The following is a 20416-nucleotide window of genomic DNA, read 5'->3' as shown; positions in this document are numbered from 1 at the left end:
ATTTTTTGTCCAAAGGAAATAACATATAAAGGGTTCAGATCTATGGATACCAGTGAATAAGGTGTATCTCCTGTTCCACAACAAACCTGAAGAGAAAACTCAATTCATCTGAACTGGCAAGTCTTTAAACTTCAGCACAGCATCCAACAGCAGAAGAGATGCAGGAGGAAGCAAAGGAATTGAGACTGAGAACAAAGAGCAGTATTGACAAAAGATGATCCAAGTCTGCAGTGACTGAGAGAAAAACACCTTCCCTGTTGCATCTTTTTAAATGACTCATTGATATCCTTCAAATATCACTATCCTTTAAAAAAAAAAACCTATAAATCTACACTCCCCAGTCAAGTAATGCAATACCAGAACTATACACATTGAGTATTTTGTATCCATAGTATCCTTACACATTGAAGTAATAAAACACATCACACTCTGTGAAACTGCTTTCCTAAAAGCATTTAAAGGCCATGGTATTAAGAGAAACACTGGTGATTATGATCCATAACAAAAAGGTCATACACTACATGTTTTCACAGAATACCAGGAAAGAAATGGGATTGGATTATGGGCTTAGTTTACAAATCATAACTATCTATATGGCTAACTCTAATGCTCCCAGACACCTTTAAATTACCATAACCATCATTACCCAATAGAGTGTAAGGATTAAAAGTAACCTTAAACATCTCCATGTCCAGTTTGCTATGTTTCCTAAGTGCAGTCAAGTCCAAGGACAGACAGCCACCTAATCCAGAATTACACCTTGATATAGTTTGCCTAGAAAATCAGCATCAGATTGACTTATGACAGTGCAGCTTCTGGGCAACTCTAAAACACTCTCTAAAATTTAAGTGGAATGATTCCTGAAATTTTCTTGTTTCACAGCACCAGAGCTAATACTCCAACAAAGAGCATCTTTTTAGTCTTTAATTAGAAACTGCATGTATCTGAGGTGAAAACAAAATTATTACAAACAAACCACATGCAAATTGAAAGTATTTTCACCATTAATATCTGAATATTTTCAAATCTATCTGAAATGTTGATACATTTAAAAGGCTTGCAGACTCCATGTATCCGTTAAGTTTCTATTAAAATACCTAATAAACAAGTTCAATGAATTTCTCAATGGTATTATTGTCAAAAAAAATCAACTCTAAAAACTCAAGAATCTTGAATGGCAACAGAATGTGCATGTTTAACAAATCTAATCTGGTAATTTCCTCACAAGCTTCATTCTTCCATCCATTTAAAGATTTACAGTGTTTGTAAAACCCTATCTCAACTTTCCTATACCAGTTCCTTTCCCCTCATCTGTCTACAAACAGCAACTGCTTCCTTGATCCCACCACGCCAGAGATTAATACTTTGATGGAGTGAAAACCCACAGAAGTCTTTCATCAGTAATCAGGCCCATTACTCACATTCCTCATATTGTAGGAAGACCTGTCTCAGAAGAACCTGTGTATGCCTGAAATTCTTTAGACCCACATGGGGATCTGAAAGCCATCTTCCAATGAGCAGAGACACAGAGTCTAAAATACCTGCTATAAAATTACCCAGTTAATGAAATTTGTTTGGAAGAACAAGAAGGTTTATGCTTGCTCCTAGAAATGAGACAATGCACAGTTTGCATGTGGTTTTGATTTTTGGTTTCCATACCACTACCACCACATGCCCCCACAGTGAAAGGGATCAGCCCAGGTCCCCTCTACCCAGCTGCAGTTGTGTCTTTTTGACCTGGGCATTAATCGACATTAGTCCACATCTGGACAAAACAGCCACACTTCTCCACTTCAACAATAACAAAGGCAGCAATGGCCAGTGTACAGCACTTTTAAAGATGTACTGCACTGGTTTGCATTTGCACTTTCACTTGAGATGAGAGACAGTAACTCCAGCTGGTCGAAACAGCTTCAAAGACGTCAATAGTATTACTCCATGCCCATTCATTAAAAGTAAGATTTGGCTGTAAAACTTTAATTTAAGGGGTGCTTTCTACTGCAAGGAAAAAAAATAAGCCACCAAAACCAAAAAATCTCTCTTGAAACAGACCAGAGAAGTGTTATAAATGTGACAATATACTTATCTCATTAGTATTAAATGAAGCAAGACTTATGCATCACTGACTTTTCTATCACCTTCCTTTTCTTCCTAGCACAAAAACTGACACATATGGTTCAATTTTAGACTCTCTCAGACTTGGACCTGATGGCAGTACTGACACTTGCTGCTGATGGTGGAACAGGAAGAAACCAAAAGGGCCGATGTTAACATTTCTTGAGTGTCCCAGGGTCCAGCTGGCATAATTTAGCACAGCCTCACCCTAGAACGATGGATGGACACCTCTCACCTGTCTGTTATTTCTACAGCTCTCTCCCTTCCCACCAAAGAACCTGAGGTGAGTGGTTCATGACTTACAGCTGCTAAATGAATGAAATATGGAACTTAAGGGATCAAAGATGTTGGATATCCTTTTGTTATTGGCAAGAAAGGATAGTGCTGGGAAATGTAGGCTGGGGAGGGCAAAAATGTTGCCAAGTTGTTCAAATAGGAGAATGACAGAATGAAGCAAAAGTCAACTTTAGTTGTTGCATGTTTTGTATTTCAATAGTGGAGGGAAAGTTTGCATGTTTAGTATTTCAGTAGTGGAGGGAAAAAACCCAAAACAAACCAATTTAAAAAATCAGCCTTTTTTCTATACTGCTTTCCAGCTTAAAGGCTTAGCCTCAGCTCTACCACAAATCTTCCAGAAGACAGGACTAGAGAACCCAGAGCAGCCACTGCAAAGCTTTAAAAACATGAACTTCAACAAAAGCTCTTATAAAATGCTGCATATGTTCACCTCATCATGGGTACAGCACAGATATAAATACACATAGATGCAAGGTGAAAGTAGCAGTAAGCCAGCACAAGACAGAGCAGTCTACTTACCTGCAGTCACCTTATTTAAAGCCACAAGAGAGCTAAGAACTTTGCTGAAATTCTGTCCCTGATACAGGTCATTTGCATCAAAAGTCTGAAAAAAACCCAAAAAAATATGTAGTTAAGTCATAGAAACAAGCCTTTGAGCTTGTACATACAAATCACAACTGTAGAAGCTATTGCATAATCAAGGCATCAGTCTTTTAGTGGATGTTATGAACCAATAAAACTTTGGTGGGTTTTTTTCTCCTTAAAGTAAAAAACCCAACAAACTATGACACTTTCAAATAGAAAGATAATATAGCAACAACTGCATTTGCAAAAAACTGAAGAACAGAGAAAGTAACAATATCAAGTATCATTTAAGTTACAAGAAAGTTGAATAAAACAAGTATCAGAAAAAGAAGTTTTCCTAACACATTTTGGCCAAAAAAAAGTTACTGGGTACCATTACCCTTGACACACTCTTCTTTTTCTGTAGCAGTGCACAGGCATTGTATCTGATTTTTCATAATGTACTATGAAAAGAAGTACTTACTACTTTAAGAACTACAACAATCTACATGGTATCTCTTAACAAGATACAGAAGAAAGCAGCATTCCTGAACATTAATGAATTTTTTAAAAAATTGAATTGCTTGAAAGATCAAGGATGAGGTTTGGGAAGGGGACAGATGAAAAGAGAGGTTTGTTTTTTGGTGGGTTTTTTTGGGGGTTTTTTAAATTATTTATTTTTAACTGTGGTAATGCAATCCAAACCTTGAACTATCTTGCAGAAAACACTCCAGCAACTTTCAAGCACTGGTGATGACATTAAACATCTGGATTTTTTGGGGAAGAGGACATTTTTTTTTAAAAGGAAAAAAACCCCACAAACCCATATTTGCCTGAGGTAATGGAAACACTCATCCAGTCTCTCAAAACCATAGCTCTTGCAATAGATTCTGCATAGGTTGAAAGGACTCTCAGTACTCCTTTGTGCAAGACTAGAAAGCTGACAATAAAAGACAGCTGCTACAGTTCTTCCAACTGATTTAAGAAACAGAAAGAGATTTAGTTTTCTGCAATGTAGCAGTTTTTATCGAAAAAGTCAACAAAAATCTGTTCACTTTCCTGATAACAGACCCATCCCACAGACACTATCAGAAAGTCCTTACCCCAGAAAACAGCCTTCACAGACAGGAGAGGAAAAACTCATAATCCCAGGGGAGAAGCGAGAAAGGAACAAAGAAAGTCTAGTTTAACCCAAGAGAAGCAAAAAAGTTAACAAATGCTATGAAAGTAACCACAGAAGGGGCTGCCAGACCAGTTCTGACTGGTGATGTAATATCACAGCAAAGGTAGAACAGGTTTAGGAAACATTTAAACGACCGCGTTAATCAGTTAAAAAAACCCCACTTCCCAATGCATCCACAGTATTTGAGGTACTTGCATACATTAACATGCTCATTTCTCCCCCCTCAGACTGAGGATCATCTCTGGCCCCAGAAAGCAGCAGTTCTCGCTGGGCTGTACAGGTGCCAGCATATCTCAAGCTTGAGTAGCATTTACACAGCTCAGAAAAGCAATGCCACACAACACAAACAGCATCAAGCAGTCAGAACCACACACCAGTATACTCCAAGCAGTTATTGCTCACATAAATTAAGTCAAATAACTATTTCAACAAGTTCCACTGGACTACAAATAATTTAAAATTATTTCTCTTAGTTATTTGAAGCTTTAAGGAGAGGCACCAGGGAATTGCCTAGATATGAATTTTGTAAGGCTTTTCCTCAAACACAAGGAAGATTAAAAGACTACGTACACAAAAAAAGGCATTAAGGAAATAAAAAATAATCTGATTTAACAAAAAGACACGATACATTTCATTAACAGCATAATTTACAAAGTCGAAACCAGGCTGGAGATCAGCTTAACCACTGCTCGAGTTAGGGAAAAAAATTAAGCTGGTATAGAACAAGAAAGCATTAAGAGTGCGAAATTTCCATTGTTACTACGCACTTATTGTGGTAGTTTTCAAACAAGTAAACTTGAAGCATGAACAGATTCACAAAAGCCTAGCCCTGATCCTAAAAAATTAAACACACAAGACAGGTGCTCATGCAGAAACCAGAACTGAATCAGAAAGGGACAACAAGGGAGAAAGACAATGACTAAAAGGGAACCTTTTTTAAAAGGTTAAAAATTATAGCTTAAACTTACAAAACCTTAAAAACAATCCAACCCTAAACCCATTTTAAGCTCACCTTCATTCTGATTGCGATAGAGCCAAGAGCTTTCCAAAGTCAGGCTAACTTGGGAACAAAAGGTTGAGAGGAAGCCTCGTTTCCTGCTACGCTCAGACTATAGGGGATACCAAGAACAATTTGATTGGATCATCCCAACACGTATAGTGCCATAAAAAACCAGTATCCAGGACATGCATCCAGTCTGCTCCACAGGAAACAACACAATGGGAGGATGCAAGAAACATTTGCTTCCTTGTGATTTTACATGAAGCAATTCTGACAGGAAGCCACCCTCAGCAGCTCATGGCCAGTATGTTCGGCAGCAGCCTACAATAAAGGGGGAGGGGGACATGACACCCTCCAGAGGGATCTTCTCCTAACATAGCAAATGTTTAAGAAATAGCTAACTAGAGAGGTAAAAGATGAGGGAAATAGCATGAGTGTTCTAAAGCTTTGAGGCTAATTCTTGATTATAAAACCCTTATCTCAAAAAAAGAACCCCTGAAGAAAATCAAGCCAAAAACCAAAGAAATACACAATCCATAAAAAATAAAAAAAAAAATTTAAAAAAAAAAAAAAAAAAAAAAAAAAACAAAAAAAAAAAAAAAAAAAAAAAAAAAAAAAAAAAAAAAAAAAAAAAAAAAAAACAAAAAACAAACCACATAACCCCTTCTACTCTCCCACTGCCGCCAACCACTTACATGTTTCTTCTATCTTACTGGCGGTTTGCTCATTTCACAATATTTCTGAAAATTTTGACAAAGTAAGAGCATCAAGTAGCCAGAGGAAACATTCTACTCCAGGTTTTCAAGAGAAATCTGACTTGCATGTGGCCTGTAATCTTCATTATAGAAGATTATGGACACATCAGTTGCAGAACTGACTCTCAAAATTTATCTTGATGTTAAAAAGAGTAACTTCTCATCCAGTGACACTGGATGATAAAAAACACTCTGTACCATATAGCACCCCCAATTCTTCAGTTGCAAAAAATCAAAGCTGAATTTTGAGATCCAAATATCAAGCAAACTATTTTTATAATCAAATATATTACCAAATAACATCTGCATGCTAAATTACCTTTTATAATACTGGCATAACCCACTTTTCTAATCACAGCAGAAGCATGACATGAAATCAAACTTGCACATCCTTACAACTCTTTAAACCTAAAACCACAAACACTCAGAAAGGTATTACTTTGCAAATATTAAGATTTGTCTCTTGAACAGTATGCAACAGGTATATATAGACATTAAACAAGGCTTTATGGAAAAAATATTTCCAATATGCCCTTGATTTGCAGGCAAACAAAATTTATAACTCTGCAGAGACTCTGACTAAATTCACCCTCTTGTTCATTCAATCCTTACCTTCCACTAAGAGTCAGATTAAACATTAGTAGGAATAGAAGAATAAAACTGTCATAAATCACATGAAATGAAGACTCAGCTAAGCCAAATCTTTTGAACAAATTCTTTAACTAACATACCTTTGTTTTTAAATACCACAGAATTGTCCACATGCACATATGCCTCACATAAGCATTAAAATGAGAGGAGGACAATGGGGTGATGCTCAGAGTGATGGTGTTTATCTTTCCAAGTTACCACTAGGAGTGATGGAGTCTGGCTTTCCTGGAGATAGCTGAACATCCATCAGCCTGCTCATGGGAAGTAATGGATTCATTCCCTGTTCTGCTTTGCTGGCATGCACAGCTTCAGCTATACCCATTACACCTCCTTTATCTCAGCTGGGGAGTCTTCTCTCACTTCTACCCTTCCCAATCTCCCCCCCAGCTCACCAGGGAAAAGTGAGAGTGCAGCTGCCTTGGGCTGCGCTGCTGGATGGGCTTGGAGCACAACGATATCCCAGATGGATATTGTGCTCTAAAGGCAGACCACATCAGGCTAACAGTGACCTATAAACAACACTGTGCACAACACTCAAGAACACTCTGGCACTTTTGGTCACTGATTGCCATGGCCTGCCAATTGTAATCTCCACCCACGGATTCTGGCTTCCCTTTCCATACACCACACTAATTCCAAATACACAAACCTGGCTTCCCACAACTACATATGCATTTTCTACCCCCAGATTTCAACTGGCTACACACTTTATTGATAACAATTTTATGACCTCTTCCAGGTCATTAACGAAATGCTACAGAATGTGGTCAAGTAGCAATGGCAGCAAAACCCCTACGGCAAGATATACACTGGGTGGTCATTCTGCATTTGGAACTATAATGAAGTGTATTAATAAGCCAGTCTTTAAACTCATTTCATGAGACCCATTTTCACTTTTCCATTACTGACATTTCTTCAACACCAAACAAAATGCTTTAGATCATCCACATACTGGCTCTTCAACTACCACATCCACCCTCTGATTTTAAACAAGACTAAACTCTGCATGGATCTGCTTAAACTCCATGACATTCAAAACTACCTGAATGTATTATTAGGGCCATTTTAAGTCATCTAAACCACTAGCCCTCAGTGTATAAAGACTTTTGTTCAGTGTTTCTCATCCAATAGCAATAAGGAAATAAAATTAACATAATGCTTATCGTTCGTGTCCTGGCAACAATCAGTAAGTACTGAAAACAAACAAACAAAAAAACACTACAGAGAACTTGATGAAAGAAAAAGGAAGTAAGAAAATAAAGCTGAAAATACATCTGGTGAGAGGAGACTACAGCATGCAGTAAGCCTGCAGCAAGATCTTTTTCTTCAAATTACTCAGTTTTAAGGCCTCATGTAACCTTCATGCTATTTTATTTCCTCCTTCAAGACCTTAAAGTCAGAATCCAGTTATGGAGGAAGTATTTTTAAAATAAAGGTACATCACCTGATGAAGCAAGGCCTACAGCTGGAGAAAGGAAAGAAATCAGGGGTACTTCAGCCAAGCTTTCTTCTGACACACATTCTCTTCAAATATGTCTTCTACAAACCTTAACTTGCTTTCATCCTTAAACCAGCAGAGGAACAGTAAGGTTGTATCTAACAGTTCTAGCAAGAAAAGTTCACACACTGGTTAAGAGTAAAACAGCGTAAAATAGGAATGTTTTTACTTGCAAAACTACTGCCTTGAATATACACAGGTGGAGTATTCCCAGTGAGTATTAACGCTTAAATCATCTGACAAAAATAGGTGACAGCTCTCTTTAGAGCACTGCATCGTCAACTGCAGCAGCTGCAGAGCTGACTTGAGAGCAGCCCAGGCATCTGCACAGCACAGCTAGGGCAGCTGCTGCTAACCTCACCAGCCCGCCCCAAAATAAGCTGTAACCCCTGGGGTGTGTGTACTGAACCAGCAGGACACTTTGCAGCTCCGTTCTGCAGCCTCGGGCCTCTCGTGCAGAAGATTAGGAGAACATTGGCTCGCTCAGCCGGCGGAAATGAGAGGAAATGAGCCGGAGGCTTTGACAAAGCCCAGCGTGACACCACAACGTGTCACTCCACCTGTTCCTACGGCACACACTGCGGTGTTTCTGGCCGCGGTAGCATCAATAAAGAAAGATTAGGAAAAAAATGCAACTCATGTTTAGAAACAGGTGCTCACAGGAACCACTAAGAATCCCAACACCTTGCTTTGTTGTGCCACCACCCCCGGTGTGGCACAATCCTTGCAGCAGCTGGCCAGAGGAAAGCACAGAGGCCATCCATGGTTCACTCTCCAGTGATGACACCTAATATGCCCAAGCTGAAAAAAAGATCCTGTAGGTAAGCCCACATGCAAATCACAGATTTGTTCATTTATTCTCACATTAGGTCAGCTCTAAGTGGTGCTGCAGCTATTATGCAGCTGCTGCTGCTCGAGCTGTGCGTTATCATCTGAAAGCTGCAGCAGTAAAAGAAGAGATAAGAAAAGCAGGGAACTATGACAACTAAGAGGGAAGGAAGGGGTGAGGGGAGAAGAGATGATTACAAATGTTCTGGAAATCTCTACGAAACATACTGTTGCCCAAATGTAGCACTGTACAGCACAAAGGAGAGTGAAAAGGAAAAAAAATGTTTCAAAAACTAAGAGTAAGATAAAAGGAAAGGTTTGCAAATAACTGGAAGAACAGATCTGCAGTACAAGATCTCTGTGCCATTTGGTAACATTTCACAAGAGAAACATCAGCGGTAAAGAATAAATAAAACTTAAGAGGTGGCCTGGAATAAATTTTGCTACTCATATAAACCTGTTCCCCAAAAGTAAAAACCTAACTGTATTAAAAACACCACATCATCTAGAAAGCTTTAATTCCTGCAACTAATAATACTTTTAAGACATAACATGTTATCTACAAAAACAAGCTGAACCAGCTGTAAAAATGTATATAGAAGTTCGTAGTGTCTGTGTGCACATCTGTGTGTGCATGCATCCAGATACACATTTAAAACACAAATCCAAAGAGGACAAAGGTTAAAAACCCTGTTTTAGAGTCCTAAAGCTTTCCAGAATTTTTGCCCAAACGAGACACATCAAAGCACTAAGAATTGTACAGAGCATTAATTTCAAATACTAAACATTTTACCTAAGAAAGTGCTTCAAAGTAAACTTCTAAAGATTGCCAAAACTAAACATACACAACCTGTTTTTCATCAGCACAAGCAAAAATATCATAAAAAAAAAAAACCCACAAAGAAATGCTATGTTTCCTTTTGGAGATGAACTATGCAATTTCTTAAGCTTTCCAAATCTGTTTTTAGACTGCAACGCTGCAAGTTAGTACCCTCAAATAAATTCCTTTGTAAGAAGTCATAGAATTTAGTATTTTTGAGCATAAACACACCTAGTAGTAGCAAAGCAAGATGTAATTTAAAAGGCAGAAATAGAAAGATTAGCACTGCCTACACTTATGTAAGTAAGAAAATATAAGAACAAGTCTGTTCCAAATTTCTACCTGCATAAGCAAAACAAAAACTACACTTATCACACCTTCATCCTAAAACACTTTCAAATTGATTTGTAGGTTTTTGGATTATAGATGATATCACAAAGTGATAATCTCAGCTGACATAGAAAAACACATTCAGTAGCAGACAGTATTAATACACAATTGAGTACCATGGCTTAAGAAAGCTCACACTCCTGGAACTACAGGCAAAAATAAAAGTTGTGGGAATTCAATTAGCACAGAAAATTTGATCAGGACACTGAAGTTCAGATGTCTCAGCTCTTGCCAATGTAACAGGTTACACCTACATGCTTGGCTGAAACATAGCAATTGCATAAGCACCTTCTAGTGCCAATGAAGAGAGGCAACTCAACAGGAAAACTGGCCAGAAACATACCCTGAGAAAGATTCAGCCCAGCAAAACCCACCTCTCTTCCTGATATACACAATTACCACTATGTAAGCTACTCTCCTAAAATATTTCAGGAAACACAGCTATGGAAATCCAGGCCAAAATGCAACGGGAATACTGTGTCCAAGTAAGAAGACACACAGCATTGAGAAAAAGATTTTATATATATATATATATATATTATAATATATATATTTATATATATATATAAATATATACATTTGGAAATAAATACAGATAGCTTTTCTATCAATCGGAGTAAGCAGTCAGTGACAAAAATGGTAAAACAATTTCTACTAGTAACTGCAGAAGGCAGACACTTCCACTACAGCTTATAAATAAGAATATGGTTAAATAGTAGTTTTCTTGGGGAAAACCACATGAGCATGGTAAAGGATTTTCCCAAATGAAAGACTGTAGAGAAGAAAAGCAGATTCTCAATCTCACTACTCTTCCCCCAACCCTACCCATCACAAGAACAAAGCTAACATCTACTCCAGGACCGTGATGCTGATTATGAGAGTAGACAGATGTATTTCATGAAACCAGTGCTTTCTTGTATGCATAGTTCATTAAAGATCAATGTTGCAGGAGAAAGCCTGTGAAGTCAGTTTTTAGGGCTGCCTAAAAGACAGATTCTGGTAATCTGTTTGAGTAAGTTTGTCAATAACTTGCAATTACAAAAAAAAACAGAACATGTGGCAGATTTTGGTCTTTCAAATCTGTGTGATGTCTGTAACACTATCAACTGGACACCTTCCCAAGACTACAATCCCTCTTAGACATGAACAACTGTGAGTGAAGGGTGTAGCTGACCCCTTGAGTGGCTGCACTGCTTTTTAAATCATAGTATCAGATTATGATTTTGGGAAGCTACTCCTTCATTCCACAGCTTCTGCTCCTCCAGACTCTGTTGGGCACCTATCCTTTACCAATCCCATTCAACACTGACATGATGAAGCAGCATGGAGAACATAAGCCTTCCTGAGTTCCAGTTTAGAGCATGTCTATCATGTTCACAGGTAGGTATCCTCTCCTCCATCATCCACAGATTAATGTCAAACTTTTAAGTAAGGTTACTGCAACAGAATCTGTAAACTGTTCCCATTTTAGAGGGGAAACACACATTATGGCATCATCATTTTCATACATCTGCAATTTTTTCCTGACTTTTCCTTTTTTCCTCAGAAATAAGTTAAAAAGAAACAAGTTATGAAAAAGCCTTAATAAAAGAACAATCTAAAAAACAGTCTCTGGCACAAACTCATGACCAATACTTCATGCTAAGTATTGGAAGCACTGGAAAGGAACACTGACCTGAAATAGATCAGTCAATTACAGTAGAAATCAAAATTACGTGAGAGCAACAAGGACAGTGGCTAAGACTACCAAAACAGGATGCCCAAAGGGCCTGGCCAGGGTCTGGAAGTACTTACTGAACATAAGCACTCAGAATGAAATCATCTCTTTCCCAACAGCTGAACTGAGCAGTGACACAATATTTTAAGGCTCAGATTAAACCAGTTCCTAAGAAAGAGGAAGTTGATATATTCAGGAAACTTTCAACTAGGTTTCAAACATTATGAAGGGAGAGTATGTTTCTGGCATACTTGAATTGTAGATTTATTTTCTAAAATTAAAAAAAAAAAAGTACACATCAGTTAAACTGTGAACATCTCCATACTCTTACTTAAAAACACAGCAAGGATGGCTTGCCACAACTGATTTCAGATGCCTTCTGTCTAGATGCATGTTCTGCCAACATTTCTCAACTAATTTCTGATGTATCAGCTTAGTTTCAAAAGCCATGCTGTATGGAGAGATGAAGAAAGGCCTATATAATGAAGCAAAAAGCTTAATTTATATAATGAAAATTTTTGAGAGAAAAAAAAAAAAGAAAACAAAACAAAACAAAAAAAACCCTAGGAAAACCTGCTTCCAAAATAGGGATTATTACCTGCAATCCTAATCTCCATTTGCAAAACAAATGGAGATTGCCATGATGTCCAAGTACCATAGGCATACAGTAGAATTGCTCAGATTTGTTTCAGAACAGGGATGTTCAGAGACAGAGGCACACCCAGAGCATGTCAGACAGCAAGAGCTGGAGGTGGGTGAAAGGAGGCATCTTATTGCAAAAGATTTTGTACTACATGAGGTTATCATCTCTCTCCTAAAATAGCCTGCTGGCTGTTTTACTACACTACCACGTGCTCTTACCACAACTTAAATGCCATCACATGCTCACATTTCATCTGGAACAAATGTGTGCAGCCAAATGATCAGATGATGCACAGATTCAGCATCAATGGAGAACGAACTACAGACAGAGCACAAGCCAGAAGCACAGACCCACTGACCTCAAGAGCACTTACTTCCCCCCTGCTTATCAGCTTGGGAGCCTCGTTCTGCTGTGTGCACACATACTTTTAAAAATAAACATATTAATAAAAGAAAGAGGAAAACCCTTGTAGCAATAAATATGTACTAGTAGCCAATAAAAAAAGACTAGGGGGGAAATGGTATTCTAACAGTCAGAATTTGACTAAGTGTGATTAAACATGTGGAAAAAAAGTGGAAAAGGACAAAGATAACAAAGAAATGCAAGAATTATAGGGGAAAAAAAAAGAAAAGAGAAATGGTACACCCTTCTGGTAAGAAGGGATTTAATCAGAAATCTCAATTGCTTCCTTAATACACTGTGGAAAATGCCAAAAATTAAGAATAAAGGCTTACTCAATTTTCATATAGCTTGTTGAAACTTTCATTTAATTTAGAATCACAAAATGGAAAAAAAGTAATTTTCAAGTAGTTAGCAAATTGAACAAGCCCCAAAACCAACACTTCAGGTTTCAACTAGAGTTTCAACTATTCATTTCGATAGTTCCCTTTTAAAATTTGACTGATGAACACAAAGCTGTACACAAATCCCTGAGCTCCTCCTAAGCACACCCTTTCCAACCCATAGTTTACCATTATGACTCCAGCCAGTACAAATACTCTTTTAAAAGGTATGGATCTCTCCCTCTCTCACAGGTAACTGCAACAATTTCATCCAGCATCCTCCACCATTTATTAACACTCGTCTTGAAAGAGCAGGCATAGGACTTTATCCAGGAACAGGGACAAGCTTTAGCACCACCTGCTGCAGTGAGCAACCCCTCCTGTCGTGGCAGGGCTTGTGGAGCTGCCTGGACAGCCTGGACCCAGTGTCATTGGCCAAGAAAGACAGAAAACTGAAGCCAATTTAATGCAACAGTCTGTGAGCTGAGGGCATCCAGCAGCTGCCAGGCCAGCAGACAAGTCATCTCTCTGAAGGATGAGGCAGACATGCAGCACATGTCTAGGTAAAACCACACCTGCTCAGGATTTGCAAGCTGACAGAGCAGTGCAAGATTTCAGGAGTAAAATCTCCCAGACTTTCTCTCACACCACCTTATACTCTTTTTACTCAGGGGGCCATTAAAGTGAACTCACAAAACTAATCCAGCAAGTGGAAAGCCTGCTGCAAATTTCATGAGTTAAACCAGTCCAGAATCAGACAAGACCAGCCACAGTCAATCACCCAGCATCATTCAGTAGTCAGTTTCTGTAAGAAATTCAAACGTTTATGGGAATACCTATAAAAATCTTCCCATTTCAAACTAATAAAAGATGCCCTCTAGCAGGTTACAAGCAACCACAAAAATTCAATCCACACCAATTCTGCTTATTCATAGTAATGTCTGGGAATTCAATTGGAAAGAAATAAAGATAACTCCCTTCAAGAAACTAGTCATTGCAAGAATTTGACAGTTCTGATTCATCAGGTGATACACTGTATGATGGGCTTGGGTAGCCAAGCTAACAAGGGCAGCTAGAGGTGATACTATGAGCAGTCAGGCCCAACAGTTTCTTACTTCCTTCTCAACAGTCTCACCTCCCCAGTCCAGGCTTCTTCCAGCCTGTCACCTCCCACACTGCAGATGCCTTAACTTCAATGTCCTCTCCGAAACACAACTGCTCCCACTCCAGCCTGCAGAGAACAGAATCCCCAGTCCAGCCTCTCACTGGTAACATACACTGCCTCCCTCACCAGTGCTGCCTGGGCCCTGATCCAGCAAGCACATCCTGGGTTTCCTACAGCCACCAGCTGAACACAGCCACCATGAGATCAATGGTAACCACAGAGACATCCTTATCCTGTCACCTGAATGCAGGCACCCAGTGTTGAAGAGTCCAGGCCCATGGTAGTTGATGCCCTGTGTGGTCAGGAATGTGTCTGTCCACAGGCACAAGAGCTTGGAATTGGCTGGAAGACTCAGGTAAGCTGCCTTGTCCTTTTACAAGTTACAACAGTTCAGTGGCTGGCAAAGATTGCTTTAGTGTGAGCTCTTTTACTGATGTAACTGCTGCTCCTTGAGAGCAAGAATCTCTAGCAGAGGGCCATACACCCCTCCAAGCAGCAGCTGGGGATGCCACGTGTGGAACCAGGACAAGCACTTAAGAAAAATCAGTGACAGCCTATGCAGGCCCAAGACCTGCATTTCAGATTCGCCAATAAGGAAAAATTAGAGAAATATTACATAGTAATACTTCAAGGTTTTTTCCCAACTGTTTGTCTCAGGGACTACCTGCATCTAAAGATCTTAAATGGATTTTTTAGATTTTTTTAGTCACTTTGTAAATGATGCAATTTCAACTTCTACAAAAATCACAGAAATCATTTGCACAGCTTAGTTACAGAGTGAAGAATCACTGCCTTTCATTAGTTATGACCTTGCCAATTGCTTGGTTTTTTCTGATTAACCCTTAGCTTCTGTGCAAAGAGAAATAGAAGAGAGCCTTTCTACTTTCTCCATGCTGCCTGTTACCAAGACCCTACTGACCTCACATACTCATCTCTTCTGTTGACAGAAGAGTCAATTTATCAGAACTTCATACAGATTCAATTCCTTCATTTTCTTCTGTTCTGTTAAGTCTTGAAATGGCAAACTATTCTATTTCCTTTAAATATAGCATTTCTACCAGGCACTGCTGTAAATATAATTCATCTTGATGCTAGGATTCACAGAATAGTGAGTGACCAAGCACAGCATCTTTGTGATTTGCCAGGACTCCATGACACCTGGCATTAAAGGAATTCAGACACTAAACTGAAATTTTAACTAGAGCAAGCAACATAATACTTGGCACAGCCCCAGCAGCAGAGAAATGGAAGGCAGCAAACATGAACCAGGCCTTTAAAGATCAAGGAAGGAAAGAAGGGAAAAGATACAGAGACCTATAAACAATAAAGCAAATGCCTAAGTCTGGTAAACTGATAAAAGATGCAATTTAAAAAAAAAAAAAAAAAAAAAAAAAAAAAAAAAAAAAAAAAAAAAAAAAAAAAAAAACAACCACCACTACAGAATTTATGAGGTTTGCACAAATAGGGAAATAGAAAAGAATTAACATTGCCTTGGTAGAAGGAAGGAAGGAAGGAGCCTTTCCAAAATGCTTCAATGCATCTTAAAGCAATTAGCCAAACATAGGGTAGTTCAGTCAATGCATCTGAATATCCTTTGAAAAGACAGCACAGCAAGGATTGGTTTTATTTTAAATAAAGATAATTTGAGCTAGGAGACTCCTTTTGAAGATTCAGAAGTGCTACAGAAGAAACAAACAACAGCTGTATACAAACAACTGGGTTGCACTACTAAGGAAGTACCAAAAGTGACCTACAGAGATCCAGCTTGGGAGCCACATTACTCAACACAACATACCTGCAATTTCACAAAAGCCATGAAGAGAGAACTTTGATGAGGATGTGACGTTATTTGAATTAGTCAGAACTTAAACTCACAGAACAGCCACCATACAATGTTGTCAATAGCCAAACAATAAAGTAGGGGATGAAATCCAGTGTCAATAAATGCAAAACCTACCTCAAAACAAAATAATAGAAAAAGCCACCCCAAACTCCATCATTACACCTGCGCAGAAATGAGTTCTCAATTAGCTATTTACACTGATAGGTAAAAGATGACAGTGAGGTAAGAACCTCAGGTCATTAACCAGCCAAGTCATGAAGTCCAAGAAAAACAATACTAGAAAATTAGTAAAGACAGAGGCAACGAACAGACTTCTTTACTATTTCCATAGTATTTCTATAGCCTAAATATAGCTGTGGTCCACTGTGATACTACAAAACAAGAAAGGGTACAGAAATGCAAATTGTTTTAACCAAATAAATTAATGCAATGGTATTCACATGAGGAAAAAGTAAACTAAATGTCTTCATCTTGGAAAGAGATGGGATGTAGTGTAGCACCCTAATGCCATATGAACTCACGTATAACATGGAGAATATCTCTGACACAAAAACAAGGGCACCCACAGCCACCAGCTGCAGCAGCTGAACAAACAGAAGAAAATTATTATAAAATGCATAATTTCATCATGGATTTACTGCCATAGGATTCTGTGAAGGTAAAGGAGCACAAAATAGCTTTAGAAAGCTATTTAAATAAGTTCTAGAAGGAGTTCCACTGAGCTGTTAAATATATAGGGATACATCCCTGACTCCAAAGAGGCTCCTCAGCTACAGACTGTCAGAAGCTGGAAAGATTTAACAGCAGGTATCATGCTCTATTTTTACCAGCCTGTCTGGGTTTTTCATCTTTTCTTCCAGGCAAATACTACAGACCTGCATCTCGCAAGATAAGGTAAGCTAGCCTTTGATCTGAACTTGCATAGTTATCCTTAGGTCATTGAAGACAGTATGACTTTTCTACATTTTTAATGTCCAAAACGAAGTTAGGTAAAAAGTTTTTTATGCTAGTAGTATAGTGTAGTTACTACAAAAAACCTTCTGTAAAACATTTGTTGAGTAGCATTAATTCCCCAAATTCTCAAAACCGTGTATCAAATTTTGTTTCACAATTATTACAGAACTTTAAAGTTGAGATAAGCAATAAAACTGTCATAAGACACAGAAATACCATCACAAGAGTTACTTCTGAGAAGACAGAGAACATTGTACCTAGCTGAGTCTAACTGCAGCCTGCTCCAATGGTCAATGCCTCCCACAGGTGTGCTCCCCACACCTCTCCTGTGTGGGATCTGGTCACAGATCACACAATCATGAGGTGAGTCACAGAAAGGGCAGGGCTGTGTCTAAGACTATTGGGATTATCCAATTTCACGCTAGCAGTCCATAGCCACAGCAAAAGATGTGCAACAAACCTTGTTCTAAGAGGCAAGCACTGTAATCCTAATACCACTAAATGCACCACCTAAACACGGACATAACTTTGCCCCACTTCAAAATTAGCTAGCAATTATGTCTAGGGTTAAATGATAGCAAGGAGATTAGCAAGAAGAAACAGCTCCAAATATCACTATACCAGTATGTTAAACTTATGGCACAGAAGCAGCATTTTGTTTTAAAAATTTCATGTGATACATTTTAACATGTGGGAGTTTTCTCCTCACTTAACCTTTGCTATTTTAATATCACAAAAAGTCAGCCTTAGTCTAGAAGAACAAGTTATGGATTATTATACTGACCCATCTTCACAGTTGATACTGTGGAGTTAAAGTTGATACTAATGGAACTTCTGTGGGAGGCTCATAATTTTCTAATATGAAAAGTCAAGTTTGCTGAGTTAACATTATGAGGCTTCAAGTACAGCTGTAACCCCTACAGGGAAGCATTTAAAACTGAAACTATGATTTACATAATACCTTCAGATAAAAGGATACCAACCAAACCACACGGATCTACAGCATCCTCAGAAACACAATTCATCACTGTAAAGCCATAAATGGCTGTAACACTGGCATTTAGCACAAGTCTCAGAAAAAGCCAAATTAAGAGCACATATAAACCCTTTTCAAATTATTTCCATTAAACTCCCCAAAAATCCCATGTAAAATTCCTGCTGAGATCGCTAATGTGACTAACACCAGTCTCAAGATATCAACCTTTAAGTTGTGACACCAAAGCAGAGATCCAGTTATTTCCAGAGTCATGCAGCACTGGAAATCTAACTTCTGCAAGACATGCAGACTGTAAAGCATACTGATTTATTAACACAAAATATGCCAGTGCAACAAAATAGAAAAGTAGTAACTAGGGCAATGATCACAAAAATCCAGCCTCAGAGGAACATGCTCAGAGGTGCTCTGTGTGTTGCAAAAGGAAGCATCACATCCTGTGTGGATAATGCTTCAGCAAAGTTATCTCAAAATATTACTGCTACTCAAAATGGTACTGTCAGCATCTTATCTTTATGGACAACATCATCAAAGTGACTTATGTTCCAAAAAAAAAACCCAAAACAAAACAAAGAAAACACAACCAAAAACAAACAAACAAAAATCACCTTCTGTGGGTGAGAAACCCTTTCAAAGGCACTGCAAGAAAGAATGGAAAGCAAACAAAGCACAATGACAATATTGAAGTTTTCCAACAGCTCACAACTCCTAGTGAACAGTATCAAGAGAACACTCTTTTTAATCTCTAATTAGTACCAGTAGCTCTGGAAATAAATACACAGTTTAAAAAATCTGACACAAAGTAACTATTAAAAAGCACTTCTCATTTGTTAAGTACTGAATATTCTTGTTCTGTACTATCAGTGTGCCAAGCAGAAATTGTTTTACCCAAGCCTTTGCCAGGCTTCTAGGAGAGCCTGCCTTATTTTGCACTGACTGTTGCTCAAGATAACACACCTGATAAAACAATACATGCATACTGTACAGGTACAGCATACAATCCTCATATTTGTGCCCTGCAACTTAATTAGTTTTACTGTATCCCAACAATAAATCCACCTATGAAGACTGTGCTCAAAGCTTGCAGCAGTGGTTTCCACACTGCCTTGTACAAGCAATTCCTTTCAGACAGACATTCAAACCATAATCCCAAACTTCACACCACCTTTTAAGATGGAGTAAAGCCATAATGTAGTATCTGGATCATACCAAAACAATTCAAGTCCTGCTTCATGGCAACTCACCACCCTAAACTCCATGATTCTAGTGCTTTCTGAACAATTTAATTTCCAAGTACTAGAAGCCACTGAGTCTTCCAACATAAGAGTATCTCCTTCCCAGTGACACCCTGCCACCCCAACTAATAGCCAAGGTATTCTGTCAAAAACTCCTCAAGCCATGAGAGCAGATGAGCAGCCATGCTCTCTACAAGTTGCTTGAGAGCAAGTTCTCTGAATGTCAAACAAGCCACAGTTCACTGCCTGTGAGGAGGCTGCATCTGCTTGCATAAATTCTCTCAGAGAGGCTTTTTAAAGGGCAGGAAAACAAAGGAGGAGAGAGTTTCATGCTGTGATTTCACATCCTTCATTAACTCACAAGAAGGGCACCCAAGGCTTCCTCTTCTGGACTACAAAGCCTCCCTATTCTACAGAAGAAGAAAAAATGCACAAAGATTAAAAAGTTGTCTTAATATTAAAATCAGAATTATTTAAAACAAACCTCAGTATATCTCACTTCAAGCATCACCACAGTTACCTGAGGGTAGACGCAGCCACGAAAATATAATTATTTCCCTTGGGTCGTTTATCTAGTGAAACTATTAGTATTCAGTAGGTAGTGAGGACACTCCTTGATGAGACCTGCCTTAACTACTACCAAGAACAGACTGAACTTGAGAGCAATTACAGGCAGCAACTGGAATTCAATCCAGCTTCAGCACTTTCACTAGTGGAGTAAAACAATTAAGACTCTATTTCAAAGACTTAGCGTTGCAGTACATCCCCCCAACAGTTAAAGTCTCTTAAGAGGCACAAGCAGAGATCTGACAAGCTTTACCCCCAAGAGAAAGCAACTGCCCAATTCAAACGATGTAAAACAAAAGCTACATTCAGAAACGAGGAGGGGGAGCACACCAGACAAAGAACACTGCCAGTAATATGTTTCACCTAAATTTAGGAAAGTATTTTTCAGATGTCTGGGTCAATGCTGTCTTTTTTG

The 20416-nt window shown here is 38.6% G+C and overlaps 1 protein-coding gene across 3 annotated transcripts in view; it reads right to left on the bottom strand.

Moving 5' to 3' along the window:
• Nucleotides 1-20416, bottom strand: part of ARHGEF7 (Rho guanine nucleotide exchange factor 7) — a gene marked incomplete at its 5' end in the record, with an annotated part of 117363 nt that overhangs the window by 68046 nt on the left and 28901 nt on the right. For 2 of the 3 annotated variants that reach the window (XM_083854879.1, XM_083854881.1), the window contains one exon: nt 2932-3016. In XM_083854879.1, the coding sequence (XP_083711005.1) occupies nt 2932-3016 (85 nt within the window). Of the gene's footprint in view, nt 1-2931; nt 3017-5171; nt 5233-20416 lie in introns of those variants that run through there. The other variant, XM_083854880.1, reaches the window with a different exon arrangement.

The sequence above is a fragment of the Zosterops lateralis genome, assembly GCF_965231275.1.
Source record: "Zosterops lateralis genome assembly, chromosome: 2".
Lineage (NCBI taxonomy): Eukaryota > Metazoa > Chordata > Aves > Passeriformes > Zosteropidae > Zosterops > Zosterops lateralis.
This window is presented reverse-complemented; position numbering and strand designations above follow the sequence as displayed.